At 33.3% G+C, this 15871-nt stretch overlaps 2 protein-coding genes across 2 annotated transcripts in view; one reads left to right on the top strand and one right to left on the bottom strand.

The window, feature by feature from the left end:
* Window positions 1-15871, top strand: part of LOC128993947 (intraflagellar transport protein 122 homolog) — a 78050-nt gene that overhangs the window by 19387 nt on the left and 42792 nt on the right. The gene's annotated exons all lie outside the window — the stretch shown is intronic.
* LOC128993946 (uncharacterized) lies at window positions 11566-14845 on the bottom strand. The gene is made up of 3 exons (XM_054418089.1): window positions 14595-14845; window positions 12871-13133; window positions 11566-12052 (listed from the first exon to the last, which is right to left on the bottom strand). The coding sequence occupies exons 2-3, from the start codon at window positions 13126-13128 to the stop codon at window positions 11702-11704; spliced, it is 609 nt and encodes a 202-aa protein (XP_054274064.1). The 5' UTR covers window positions 13129-13133; window positions 14595-14845; the 3' UTR covers window positions 11566-11701.

Below are 15871 nucleotides of genomic sequence, written 5' to 3' on the forward strand. Positions count from 1 at the left end.
CAGTCAAGAGTTAAGAAGTTATTTAAAAAGCAGTTAATTTTAATAATAAAAATATTTTTCTTATTTTACTTGTAGTAAAAAGTTATTCAAATCAAATCATCTTTATTCAAACTGTACATACATACTTGGATAGAGTCATAGAAATAAGAACTAACAAGTACATTATGTTTCTTATTTTAACATTATTTTATTTACATACATTGCTAAATCTATGCAATACAATCTATATATTTAATAATACACAGTTGTAACACTGTTTTCTCAGTAATTACTGGACCGATCCACAAGTTCTATGTGTCAAATTAAAGGGGATAATGCATAGATTTGCCGAACTTCATTAGAATTCACGTTTTTTCTAAGGGTTAAGACCAACAGCCCTTCAAAGGTTGAGTCAATACAATTCTTATTGAAGAGTTTAATACACAGTTTATAAATTATTCGTCGGCTGTTTAATGTTTGCCAGACATTTGTTATTATTTTTATAACCTCATATTCAGTATGTAATAATTATAACGAGTAATGTCCAGTGGTCGAAACTCGACCAAAAATATGTAATGTACTCACTTATGTTAATGTTTCACCCCACACTGTAAATAAAACATGTGATTGGAGTTTCTTCCATTTGTTTTGATTTTCTGTTTATATTTCGTTGTTATTTCGTCACCAGCATGGCAACGCATAAGATCCATGTAAATTTTTTCAAATTTTTAAACTCATTTTTTGCGCTTATCTTTGAGCCTATTTAAATTTATAAAGGGATTCTGCACACCTACAGGAAAATAGCTTTCTAACGGTATGCGTAGATTTTCCCTACGATGCACACGAGCTGAGAAAAAAGGTTTTAAAGAAACATGCTTGCCTATTAATATATAGATAGATCTAGGAATTCCTGTAAAAAAAAATACGATTTGGAACAAAGAAAAGTGTATTTGTCAACTTTTTATTCCACAATGTATTATTTATAAATGTATTTGAACATTATTTGTAGCCTATGCTTTGGTGCAAATTTTGTATTTTCAAATAAAGTGTTAGTTTTCTGAAGGAAAGTGGTAATTGAGTTTAAATTTGAGCATGGAATGTGAAATAATACCCATACGACGGAAACTTCCGCTTGCAAGTTGTAGCCAAAAGAAAATTGCTAATGAGTGGGAAAAATACAAACATTTTACTATAGGGATGAATCTTACTCAAGGTCAGTGTTTGATGTTCTTCTTGAGATGGTGAGTACTATGGATATGCGGAACTACAATTTATCAGTGAACTATACCCTATAACTATTCAAGTACACAGGAAAGTTGCTTGAGAAACTGTGTCTTACGATTTTGGTTCTGGCGAAGAAGTGTGTGACTTGATGTTTAATGCCAATGTTGACTCATTACATCGTTATAAAACTATCATAACTCCCAGGGTGTGAAAAAAGTACAAAAAGAAAAGGTGAAAAGTCATTAACTGTGCGTAAAGAGACAACCATTACGAACAAAACACGTAGAAAGCCATCGAATAAAAAAAGTAAAAAGCAGTGATGGTGTTAAATGGGCTCTGGAAGTTCTTACAAAAAACCATTGACTTTTTGAATTGGGGTTGTTAAATTGGATTTTTCACTACTGAAAATCTATGAATTTATGGGCAGAACAGACTAACAGGGACACACATATATTCTCCTTATATTGTCACAAGTGCTTATATTGTAAAATTAGCTCCTTATCAACATTCTGAGTTCAACAAAAATCTTATCAACGGGGCTACATCAAATATGAGTAAAGTATCAAAAGAAACAAAAAAACTTTCAAAAAACTATTTGATTAATAAAAGATCATATGCCTACAACTCTGCATTTGCAATGTTAAGTTTTTAAGTCTCACTTAGATGAATCAATATCATTCTGGAAGTCTATATGATTTTGAGATCTGGGACTCCTTTTACCACCACGGAATTGACCGTTAATACCCTTTAAAATTGAACCAAAGTATGCTATGAACCAACTTTATCTATATGACGTAAACACAGCTGTTACTCACAGAATGGGTCTAAGATCCGGGAAATGCGACCGACTGCTGATGCGTGATTTAAGAGATTACTTTTATTCCACACAACGAATGTAACGAACAAAAAAAACAACGAATGTGGGAATATACATGAACAAATTATCTCCATAGCATAAGTAGCTTATTAGGTTATTAGCATTGCGCAGTTCGTACTCTATTTATTTTTCAAACGAAACTGGAATTAATATAAAACATTCATTTGGTTAAACTAATATATCGGTTAGACTAACATAAATAGTTTATACAGGCCAACTATCAGGTCTATGCCATGTAAAAAATTAAGAAGTTGCTAAATAAAACACAAAGATAAACGGTATTTGTTAATTATTATGTATTTTATTGCTGACAATATTCCCGTGGCGGAGCACGGGCGGTTAACTAGTCCTTTATTAATGCTGTGTAGGCCTATTTATGAATGTAGTTAAAACATTTTTTACTCTTTTGGTTAGTTAGTCCTACTTACATAACAAAAGGCTAAAGACAAATTTATTAAATTCGCTCACCAGTCACTAGATCTTGCAATTTGTATTTTTTTTCTTCTTTATCATTGAAATCGTTTTTGTAAATATATACCTACAACCAGCTCTAGTTTGCTGGTAGCAAATAAGCTTGATTATTGGATGGATTAATAGAGCTATAAAAAGAAATCTTCTATAGAATAACAAGTTTTATCTTGGAGATATTTTCTTACTAATTTCCTAAATCCCTTTGTGTGTATATTAGTTTTCAGATTTGATGGTAATTTATTAAGAAATTTACATCCGATTTGTGTTGCTTTCTTTGAGAAAAAAGTGAGGTTATGCCGGGGTATATCTATTTGATCTCTATTTCTTATGTTATATATGTGTATATCTTTGCGAAACACATACTTATGAATGTTATTTTTGGCATAGATAATGCATTCTAAAATATACTGGTCATAGACAGTTAGTATATCTAATTGTGAAAAGTGGTTTCTTACAGATGTTTTAGGTTCCAGGTTTAACATTATTCGCAAAGCCTTTTTTTGAAGTTTAAGTATTTTATCTAGGTTTTGTGCACTAGTGCCCCCATAGATTGCTAGACCATATGACAGATGTGAGTGTATATGAGCAAAATAAATACATTTTAGTGTTTATAGATTACATAAAAATGACATTCTTTTTAAGGCGTATAATCCTGAAGAAATCTTTTTTACTAAATGAAGAACATGAAGATCCCAATTCAAATGGTTATCCACAATTAAACCTAAGAATTTTTTGAATTTTATTGTCTCTACTTGACTTTGCTCTATTGATATGGACAATTCCGGATTGTCTTTATTTTGCACTGTTGAGAAGAACATTTTATTTGTTTTTCCATGATTTAAAAATAAACTGTTTTCTGAGAAATAGGATTGAAAACATTTTAATTGTTCAAAATTATTCAAATTCAAATTATTCAAAATGACGTGACATTTAAATCTAAAAAAAAATCATAATACCACTTACAATAGATTGCAAATAGTTAATACAAGCAGCTTACTTTATTGAAAACATCCTTAACTTAAGCAAAAAAAAAAAAAAAAATACCCCCGCCGCAGCAAACCTGCAGACTAAGCGAATTTCCATTTCCCTGAATGGATTTACACTAAAATGTCTCCTTAAAAATATCAAATTTATTCCCTATTTAAATAGAATCAGTTTAAAACATACTTAGGTTTGCTGCAACAGGGAGGGTAAAAGTGTTTTTTATGTAAAATGGTTATAGTTAGTAAGAAATAAAAACATTTTCCAAATTTGGGCAAAATATGTTTATAAACAAGCAAACTACAACAGTTTACTTATTCTCCATAAGAATAACATGGGAATTTTAAATTTACAATTTTTTGGAATTTTCTCCGTAACCATTAGGCGCATTATAACGCTTCAATATACTAAATTATTTGTTTTTTTAAGCTCTACAAAATATTTTATAAAGAAATTGCAAAATTTTATGTTTTTTGAGTCAAAAATGGGAAAAACCCATTTTTACCCTATAACTTCAAAATTGAAATTTAAAATGTCATTAATAAATTAAAAGATATGTAAGATGAAGGTAAATCATGTATGTCAATGTTTTATTCGAAGATTTGGTAAGTTTTTCTCATATCAGCCTACACAAGATTTAAAATTAATCAAAACCAAAATGGTGGTATCCACTACTTACCAGATTTAAAAGTCATATAACTTAAACGTTTCTATTAAGACTATACAAGTTGAACTTTGTTTCTAAAAGCGTTGGCGGATGTGTAACTATTATGCAACAGATGTAAAGATAAAAATGTTTCTATTTTGTGTCCCGTTGCAAAGCACGGGTACAACAGCTAGTATATATATATATATATATATATATATATATATATATATATGAATTTGAACGGATGGTGTTTTTGGCCTCTAGGGACCTCAAAACGAAAAAAAAAATCGGTCCCGGGTCCAGGTCTTACCAAGAGTACTACGGTAATAGCTTATTCCCTATATGGGAAATTCGCTAAAAACATCAAATAATAAACAATGTAAATCAAGAATAATATTACAAACCTGAAAAAAAATTATAAACTGTGACAGATAGTAGTCCAAAGTAGGTCATTGATTGATAACACAACTTGAAGGTAATAAATAGTTTTGATAGCTAAATTTAAAGTAGCTAAACTATACAATAATACATGCAATAAATAAAATACCCCCGCCGCAGCAAACCTGCAGACTAAGCGAATTTCCATTTGCCTGATTGGATTTACACTAAATTGTCTCCTTAAAAATATCACATTTATTCCCTATTTAAATAGAATCAGTTTAACACATACTTAGGTTTGCTGCAACAGGGAGGTTAAAAGTGATTTTTATTTAAAATGTTAATAGTTAGTAAGAAATAAAAACATTTTCCAAATTTGGGCAAAATATGTTAATAAACAAGCAAACTACAACAGTTTACTTATTCTCCATAAGAATAACATGAGAATTTTAAATTTACAATTTTTTAGAATTTTCTCCGTAACCATTAGGCACATTATAACGCTTCAATATACTAAATTATTTGTTTTTTTAAGCTCTTCAAAATTGTTTGGAAAGAAATAGCAAAATTTTATGTTTTTTGGGTAAAAAATGGGAACAACCCATTTTTACCCTATAAAAGCCCCCATAAACCCCCGTTCCCATGGTCCGATCATGCTGGTTCGCGAACTCGTTTGAATAAACGTAGGTTTACACGTTTGTACCAAATTTCATCAAAATCAGATCATTTTTGCTCGAGTTATCGCGCTAACGGACACATATCTATATATATAAAAGGCAAAGCCCTCACTGACTGACTGACTCACTCACTCATCACTAATTCTCCCACTTCCCATTTACCTAGGAGGCTGAAATTTGGTACACTGATTCTTTAGGCATTAAATAGGAAAACTAAGTTGTTTTTATTCTGATCGGACTCTCGGGCTCCGCCCCAGTGGCTCTGGAGTTTCCCATGTTAACCTTATGAGTACTCATATTTAAATGGAATTAATGAATCTTAACAGCTGTTTCAATTAAACAAGTTGGTTCTGTTCTATGATGTGCAATAGCATTAAAGTTACAAGGATTACCAACAGGGTGCAGCACTATTATTTTTTTCAGCTGTTTCAATTAAACAAGTTGGTTCTGTTCTATGATGTGCAATAGCATTAAAGTTACAAGGATTACCAACAGGGTGCAGCACTATTATTTTTTTCAAATTTATGACAACAGCTAATTTGCAACCAAAAGTTGAGTGAGCGTAGCGAACGAACTTCAACCTGGAGGCGAGTTAGCGTAGCGAACGAGCTAACCTGAAGGCAAGTGAGCGCAGCGAACGAGCTCCAACCTAAAAGTGAGTGAGCGTAGCGAACGAACTTCAACCAGGACGTGATTAAGCTATGCGAACGAGCTCATCTTGAAAATTAAGAAGTTAAACGGGGCAAAGCCCGCGGGTACAGCTAGTATCTATATATATAAAAGGCAAAGCCCTCACTGACTGACTCACTCATCACTAATTCTCCCACTTCCCACTTACCTAGAAGGCTGAAATTTGGTACACTGATTCTTTAGGCATTAAATAGGAAAACTAAGTGGTTTTTATTCTGATCGGACTCTCGGGCTCCGCCCCAGTGGCTCTGGAGTTTCCCATGTTAACCTAATGAGTACTCATATTTAAATGGAATTAATGAATCTTAACAGCTGTTTCAATTAAACAAGTTGGTTCTGTTCTATGATGTTAAATAGCATTAAAGTTATAAGGATTACCAACAGAGTGCAGCACTATTATTTTTTTTAATATTTTACAACAGCTAATTTTAAACCAAAAGTGAGTGAGCGTAGCGAACGAACTTCAATCTGGAGGCGAGTTAGCGTAGCGGACGAGCTAACCTGAAGGCAAGTGAGCGCAGCGAACGAGCTCCTACCTAAAGGTGAGTGAGCGTAGCGAACAAACTTCAACCAGGACGTGATTGAGCCATGCGAACGAGCTCACATATGAAGTTAAACGGGGCAAAGCCCGCGGGTACAGCTAGTATATAAATAAATAAATATATATATATATATATATATATATATATATATATATGAATTTGAACGGATGGTGTTTTTGGCCTCAAAACGAAAAAAAAAATCGGTCCCGGGTCCAGGTCTTACCATGAGTACTACGGTAATAGCTTATTCCCTATATGGGAAATTCGTTAATATTCCCTATATGGGAAATTCGCTAAAAAAACAAATTTTCACTTATATAACAGATCTAGTACTCTTCTGAATGATGATTTTTATCTTAATTTAAAACAGAGTCTAGTAAGATACAGTATTGACTGAAGATAAGAACTCCATATTTACACTATAGGTCGGCCGGTTAGAAAGCGTCCTCCTCGTAACATTTGTTGTAGAACACCTGACTTGATTAAAAGCCATAGTCACTAAATTAGGGTGCATAAATTATCTTTAAAATGTACAAACAATCTATACTAAGCTAACTTGAACTATTGACCGCAACACGTCATTAACCTCAAATATCCAATGTATATAAAACAGCCGGTGACCGATTAGCATCTATTATACTAATTCCTTAAGGAATTTCTTGTGCACAGCAAAACTCTTTTATTTATTAACCGATTTTAATGATTGATGTGTCAAATTAAAGGGAATTATCTGCAGAAGTCATGGAATAATTTTTGTCACGCTCAGTTCAATGTGCTTTGCCCCATTGGACTTTAAAGTTGCCATGTATTTTTAAATATAGGTGAAAATTTAGTTATGTTTATCAAACATATGATTCATTTCATAAAAAAAAAACATCTGTCTTTATAAAAATAACCTCTTTTCTTTATGTCATTTAAATATTTACTTTCTCTGTTTATTTATCAGTTTACTTTCCAATACAAGGATGGCTGATGAAATGGGATAGTTTATTTGTTTGTGCAGTTTCATTCAGAGTGTTAGGGAGATTTATATAAGGAATTGTAAAGAAATATTATGGGATGAAGCTAATATGTCTAATAAGTAAGCTTTATCGTCTGTAGAAAGATTACTGCGAGATATTGCCAGAAGAGTAGACCAAGAAAAGGCCTTTTGGTGGAAAGGTGATTGTTTTGGGAGGTGATTTTCGGCAATGTGCTCCCATAGTACCTGGCGCAAGTCGTTGTGCAATAGTAGAAAATTCAATAATTAGATCACCTTTATGGCCTATGTTTAAAAAGATTTTACTTGCAAAAAACATGAAAGCCAATCCAAGCGAATCAATATTGGCTAAATATCTTTTATGAATAGGGAATGGCCAAGAGAGCTACCATAATGATCTTGGTGTCTTGGTGAGTCTCCGGTGCTTGGTGGTATCTTTGGTGATACGTCTTCCGCCCCAATGTATTGTGAATTAAAATATTATTGACAAAATCTTCAGTTAAGGATTCTCTGAAAATGCTTTAAAAAGGACAACAAATCATGCAATACTTTCAGCAAAGAATGAACTATGTGACAAAATAAATAATAAAATAGTTGAGCAACTAAATGATGACAGCCGAATTTACTACTCAGTGGACACTTTGATTCAAGAAGAGGGAGACCAGTTACATGTGCCTGATGAATTTCTTCACACTTTAGCACCAAGTGGTTTACCTCCTCACAAGTTAGGGCCTATGTCAAAAAAATTTGTAATTGTAATTTTACTTAGAAATTTAAATCCACAAAAGGAATGATTAATAGAACCAGATTAAAGGTGAAAGGGATGAATGATTAAGTCCTAAGTCTTGAAATAAGTTCAGCTGGACAACGAGTGTTACTGTCCCAATTGAGCTTAGAACCATCAAAAAGAAATTTTCCTCTAAAATTCAAACGTCGACAATTCCCATGTCTAATCGCTTTTGCCATAACTATTACAAAATTCAAAGAGAGACACTTGAAAAGTTGGTCTTTATCTGCCAGAGCCTTGCTTTCAGCATGGAGAATTGTACGTAGCAATGTCAAGATGCCGCGCTTTTGATGATCTAAAAATAATGGTTAAAGAACAACGAAACCAAGGTAATCTGGCTAAAGACGTTAGAGTGTTTACAAGAAACATAGAATGGGAAGAGTTTCTTATTTAACATTTTAAAAGTAATATGACCATTTTAAATGGTCTGTCAGTCAGTATTCTAAACATACTCTGTTAGAACCTTTATTAAAACAGTATTGAGCTTAAGATTTTTATTTATGGTTAATTAAAAGTTAAGCTGTTAAAAGTTCTTCCTTTTTTCGTATTGCTAAGTTAAAAGGTTAGGTACTAAATTGTTTTAACTATATTTATATATAGTAAATGTTATTAACTGGAAACAACTAGTTCATTCAATTCCCTGACTCGATTTACTCTCTACACTCACTCGTGCTGACCCCCCAGGCAAGATGTTCCTCTAGTTGCTTCCAGATATATCTAATTATATATCTGCCTCATTTCATTCAACTATTTACTCCCATACAGTAATTAAATCTAAATTAACAAAAGTTAGGTCCTAGTATTTAATGTAAAATTATAATACATTGTATATTTGTATTACATCATATTTAAAGTGAAATAAAAAATAATTATTTATCACTTTTACATTTAATTCACCCTGGCTCGCCAACATTGACAGTTGGTGTCAGGTGAAACATGGTTTTTTTTGGTAGGAGGGCTTGTTAAGGGGCGAGATTAGGAGTAATAATTTATTTTGTAAACCCTAAGCCAAATCATTTTTTTTTTATTGTTGTTCAAATGTTAGAAGAAATTACTTTGCTCAAAGATAAGTTGTTTTTTTGATAATTTCAAATTGGTTGCTAATAGTAGTAAAGTTGTTTTGTTAGTTACATTTCACTACCGATTGGGGTATACGTATATTAGGTGTGAGAGATTATGTGTGGTGGATCATTTTGATCTTATAGATGAGCGAGTAGTAGAAGGGTCTCACACGTTCACTAGGTGTTGGAAGTATTGTAGGAGTTGGTTTTACGACGACGTAGTTCGGTACTCCCATCGCACAGTGGAAGTTAGGAACGCATTGGGATTTGTGGCGATTCTTTTAGTTGCGGATGTTTGGGTCAAATTGTACTTGTGCCTAAGTGTGTTTAAGGCCCCATCATTGAATAGTTAAAGGGAAATTAAGGGTCAAGACTGTTGAGTGTAAAATTTTCTTTTGACGTTTAATGTAATTTAACTTAGAAGGCAAGATGATGTACTAAATGGGTGGTAATCGGGAGGTTCAACTTTGGTATGGTAATCATTTGAAAGAACGTAGGAGACAATTCTATTGAATGCTATTGTTGACCAAGTACTTGTAATTGAACGGACTATCGAAGGGCGTAAGGCCATGTTGATCCAATTATTGCAACGCGAGTGTAAAGTAATTCTAAGTAAAATTAACTAAAAGTGCTGGTGTTCTGTCGGTCGATGTTGGCGGAAAACAGTGAAGCGAAGCTGTCCTGTCTGTTAGATGTAGGCATTGATGATATAGAGTTCGCTATTTTACTATTTTTCGTACATGTATGCATTATTATTTTAGTGGCTGCCCATAGTTAATTAATTGATTATGCTGGGAAATAAGGGAGGTAAACTTAAAGAGCCGTGTATGGAGCAGGCGTCGTCATCTAGACCGTTTGGTACTGCTCCAGGAGAGTTAAGTTCGACACAATCAAGAAATAAATTTGAAACGTCTTTTTTTACCTTAGTTGGGTCAAGATCTGCCGTTATAACAGCCTTTTACGATCACAAACAGCCTCAGTCGAGTACCGGTTCCAGTAGTAGTCAATTTAGTATAAGAAGTTTGCTGGAACCGACACAACCTATTCCGCCCCACCTATTCCGAAAATTAATACACCGATAAAATCGGAAGAAGACCCAACATACGTACCAATGTACGAAGTTCCAAAGCCTAATGTCCGCTTCTAAGAAACCGGAATATTATATACCAGTGATCGATCCCGATTTGTTAATTGAAGGTTGTCAAAATTTGTTGCGTGCATTAGTCACTCGAATTATTGAGGGTAGGATAAATAACCGTACCAACTATACATCCGAAGCGGGTATCAAGAGAGTTAAAGTGACGAAAATTGTGATAGAATATTTGAACTAAATGTAATTAAGAAATAATTAAATAATTTTGTATTTGATTTACTTATTTTTTTTGTCTTAAAAGTGTATTGTAATGATGAAACTAAATTAATTTTACTGTGGAATTTTGTTGTAATATTTTTATATTTTGATTTGATATTTTGATATTAGGCTAACTAAATGTGGTCTTTATTCAAGGGAATTGTCATTGGGTTTATGATAGGATTGAGCGCCGCGATAATTTGTTTCCTAGTGTTAACTCTTATCTCAGACCACAATTCAGCCGCGTGTGTACGTCACTTTGTAGTAAATAGTACGCGACGCCTTATCAATTAGTGAATGATAAAATTGACAGGAGATAGAAGGTCCCCTCAGAAAATTTATAAATCTACATTGACATATTTAAACATGCCCGGAGGCGGGGATCAATTGGAGCAGGCGGTTGCGCGACTTGAAAAATTGCACACCATGGATTTAGGTGTGGCTTCTATGATAGAAACGTTCCTTGGGGACGGGACTGGACCATCCATTAAGGATTTCCTGGGTCAATTAGACCAAGCTGCCACAAGTAATGGGCAGTAATGGTAAGTAGCTGGCCTGAAGATGGTTCACTAATGAACCAAAACTAGTTGCCAAAATCAGCAACAAAGGATTACTATATGCAGGCATTGTAAACCATTTTAAGGAAACATAACCTTTATTGCCTGTGCCAATTCAGCCCCAAGTAGACTACTGCATTAAAGTAAGATCTACCCATTTATTTATTATATTTTAGAAGGATTTTTTATTTTGTTGGGAAACTCTGCTTTTGTTATATTCTGACTATAAATATATCGATCCCATCTATATCGATTTGGGAGTAGTTAATTATTTCCCATGACCACATGACCCTCAAACTAAAAGGCCTGACAAACACAAGTCTTACTACAAAAGCTATAATATTAATATTATAAATTATTTTATTCTGTAGACCAATTGGTTCATACATAGGGTGTACAACCTGAAGTTAAAAGATCCATGTCTTATGTTTTTGTTTTTGACAGTCTAATGTTATTCTGTAAATCCTAACTGATTCATCTATTCATCTATCCTTAGTACTATTTATCAGTCAGTTCTGTGTAGTAGCAGTACACGTGTTCATGAGGAGGGTTGGGGATGAGTTGAACGTTTCTCCCAGACAGTCGCGGATAGTCACTGTAGGCTAGACGGTAATGCTCCTTCCATCCGAGGCTCCTCGCGAGTCTAGCAGTGTACTCGTTGACGCAGCACATAGTGAGAGCTTTAAACCTGGCAGCCTTTGCTTCTTGGATACTTCTCTCAACTAGTCTACGAGCCACGCCTCGCCCTCTCCATCCCTCCGTTACCATCAACACTCGCAGCTCTATCCACCTCTGCGGCAATTTATCCAACTGCTCCTGGATGGTAATAAACTCTAAGAACTCTTCCAGCTGAAACATCACATTTAATTAGACAACTTTTGTCTCAGTGATAAAACCAGGGTGAGCGGGAAACAAAAAATTGTACATGAATTTTGATTACCGAGAAAAGGTTTGTCATTTATCATTACCAATTGAGAGTAACGCCACCTAGTTGTATTTTTCAACCAAAATATAAGTGTAGGATGAGTGTAGAATGGTGTGAGATGATCTGTGTAGCTTTGTTACTAAGATCAGCTGTTTCACCTGTCAGGATCATGTTTAAAGCCCAATGATCAGGGACAGCTGGGTCTAGATATAAACCACCAAAAAGTCTTTTTTAGGATCAAACCAGCAACCTTTTGATTGTTGGGCGAGCACTTTTATACCATTCAGCTGTCAGTCTGTAAATTGTACATAACATTTTTATTGGAACAGGACATTAGGAATAATTGCTAATATGGTTAGGCGTCAATTTATAAACAGGGCGTGATTAAGGATAAAATCACTAATGATAAAAAGATTGCAGTGACAGTCACAATGTTTTGAATCTGAAAAATCTGAGATTGTCCTTGAATTTTATTTTCATAACTTGCTGGACAATCGAAATCCCCCTCAATCAAATTCCCCCCTGAGGTTCCTGAAATTGTGTCATTTGTGTTTGGAAACTTTACAGAATTATTGGAAAATCTATTGGAAGTGAACTCAAAATGATTTTATAATGAAATTTTCATGAATGTGAAAATATAAATGAACATTTCAGTTGTATTACACATATGAACATATGGCAAAGTAAATTAATCACTTCCTGGTTTGGAATGGTAAAATAAAAATAAAGTCAAATAAAATACCTCAAGTCGCTCTGGAGACGGATCAGGTTCTCGGGTGATGGTAGCATGAACTTTGTTGGCTGCAAATCCGATGATGTTTCCTTGTCCATCTTCTGCCACTATGATGAAGTCTTCAGGGCTATAGGTTGGCTTTACTGACCTCCGAGTGGTGATTCCAAACATACGGTTAAGTGGGACAGAGTCTTGGAACTCTATGTACAAAGGCTGTATTCTATCGTAGTCTTCAGGGGCCTCCAGTTTGGTGATGGTGACTTCCATTGCATCTGTCAATTAGGAATTGTTTTACTGATTGTTACTTGTAAAGCTTTAAGCCCTGAAGTGCATCAACATCAACAGTACAGTACAGTATACTCCTGATTAACTGAGGTTGTTGGGGTCGAGACTACTAAGGTTAACGAGAATTTTGGATAACACGGAGGTCGCTTCGTTTTTAAAGTTAGGGGTAATATTTCATTAAGAAAGTCTTGTGAAATAATAAGTGTTTTCAAAGTACAGTGTTGAGGAAATATGAACAAATGGAAGTTTTTTCAGACATTTAAAAGAATATAGGCTGTGTTATTAGAGAAAACAGAAACAAAAACATGCTCAACATTCCATTTATTGTCTTGAAAACCTTTAAAAAACATTAAAAGAACATTATTAAAATTCAAAGTGGAACTAAGTCCTACAGGCTGATTTAAGTGAAACCACAAAGAGTTTGGAAAAAGAGGTTACATTTGACACCAAATATGTATTGGTATTCACAGTCAAGGGTTGAGAAGATATTAAAAATAAACCAGTTAATTTTAATAATAAAAATATTTTTCTTATTTTGTTTATAGTAAAAGGTTATTCAAATGATGTGACATCTAAACCTAAAATAAATAATATAATCTATACTTATTTAATACGCAAGCATGTTTTTTGTGACAATTACTCCTCCGAAACTACTGAACCGATTTACATGTTCTTGGTGTCATTGGAAAGAGCGTAACGTGAAGTTGTGCAGGATACTTTCTCTTTAGGGAAATAATCAGAGAGTGAGGCCCTAGGGCCCTTTAAAGTTTCGTATTTCACCATAAGATTAACATGGGAAACAAAAATTACTATGCAACTCCAGCTGTTGTCAGAAATTAAAAGTGAGAAGAAGAACATATGTTAATTTTAAACAGCAATAAGTTTGCTAATTTTACAGTTTGCTACAAACATTTACTGGCTTGGTTGAAATGAAATATTTACTATTTGAATTCGGGTTGGCGTAAATATTACAATGGAAAAAAAGCGAGAGAGCCTGGATAAATTTATATATTCTGTTATGTACATCTGGAATATTTCCATAATCTTTGGGTCGAATCTTTTAAAGTCATCAGAAATAATGAACGTTATTCCTTTTAAAATAACACCTCTAATACTTAGAAATTGCTCGAATTCGAGCAACAGGGACACTAGTAAATAAAATAAATAAACATAATATCACTTACAATAGATTGCAAATAGTTAATACAAGCAGCTCATTTTATTGAAAACATCCTTAAATAAAGAATAAAAACGCCAAATAATAAGCAATGTAAATCAATAATAATATTACAAAACAGAAAAAGATTATACAGTGACAGTAGTCCAAAGTAGGTCATTGATTGATAACACAACTTGAAGGTAATAAATAGTTTTGATAGCTAAATTTAAAGTAGCTAAACTATACAATAATACATGCAATATATTAAAAGAAACAGATTTACACTTACATAGCAGATCTAGTACTCTCCTGAATGTTGATTTTTATCTTAATTTAAAACAAAGTCTAGTAAGATACAGTGTTTACTGAAGATAAGAACTCCATATTTACACTAGAGATTAACATATGGTAGCGAGAAGGCTACCTAGTTAGTCCTGATAATATAAACAAGCCAATGGCCTTGACAAGTGGTTACTGTTGTGGCTAAAAATTACATACCACTGGGACTGGGAATAAGGCTATCTTCTTTTTATTGGTACTAAACACTACTTCAGTATATTAAATTACTATATTCAGTTTTTAGGATGTATTTTCAAACTAATTCATTTTCACATTTTTTTTAATTTTGTGGCAAGAGAGATTTATTTTTCTATTAAATTCAACAAAATATTGAACAAGTTTAAATTTACTGTACTGCAAAAATAAACCCCCCGCCGCAGCAAACCTGCAGACTAAGCGAATTTCAACTTGTCTGATTACATTTTACTAAAATATTTCCATAAATAAGACATTTTATTCCCTATTTAAATAACATTAGATTTAACAAGTGCTTAGGTTTGCTGCTACGGGGAAGGTAAAAAGTGTTTTTTGACCATACATCAATAGTATAGGATGAAATAAATAAATTTGCCAAATTTTATCAATATATACCCATAAACAAGTAAACTACAACAATTTTCATTTTCTCCATAAGAATAACATGGGAATTTTTAATTACACTATTTTTGAATTTTCTCCGTGATCGTTAGGCATACAACAGCACTTAAATATACCAAATTATTTCTTTTTTTTAAGCTCTACAAAACGTTTTAGAAAGAAATCGTAAAATTTTTTGTTTTTGGGTTCAAAAATGGGAAAAACCCATTTTTACCCCATAAAACTCCCCATAATCCCCCGTTCCCATGGTCCGATTATGCTGGATTGCAAACTCGTTCGAATAAACGTAGGTTTACACGTTTGTACCAAATTTCATCAAAATTGGATCATTTTTGCTCGAGTTATCGAGCTAACGGACACATATATATATATATATGAATTTGAATGGATGGTGTTTTTGGCCTCTAGGGACCTCAAAATGAAAAATTAGATCGGTCTCGGGTCCAGGTCTTACCATGAGTACTACAGTAATAGCTTATTCCCTATATGGGAAATTCGCTAAAAACTACAGTTGTAAAAAATATCCACAGCTTATCTAACAGATATAATACATTCAGAGTTTTTGAATAACTTTTTTTTTACCCTTCGTTCTTATTCTTCCTCTCATATATTTTGAAACAGAGTGTGGCA

Source organism: Macrosteles quadrilineatus, unplaced genomic scaffold, assembly GCF_028750875.1.
Source record: "Macrosteles quadrilineatus isolate MER2022 unplaced genomic scaffold, UCM_ALF_1.0 Scaffold_5__1_contigs__length_97177068, whole genome shotgun sequence".
Lineage (NCBI taxonomy): Eukaryota > Metazoa > Arthropoda > Insecta > Hemiptera > Cicadellidae > Macrosteles > Macrosteles quadrilineatus.

What these genes read in the sequence shown, in the direction of transcription:
- LOC128993946 (XM_054418089.1), bottom strand. Translation starts at nt 13,128, where the DNA reads ATGGAAGTCACCATCACCAAACTGGAGGCCCCTGAAGACTACGATAGA. An exon ending in CGTCTCCAGAGCGACTTGAG is followed by an intron (nt 12,053 to 12,870) that starts GTATTTTATTTG and finishes GTGATGTTTCAG; the next exon opens with CTGGAAGAGTTCTTAGAGTT.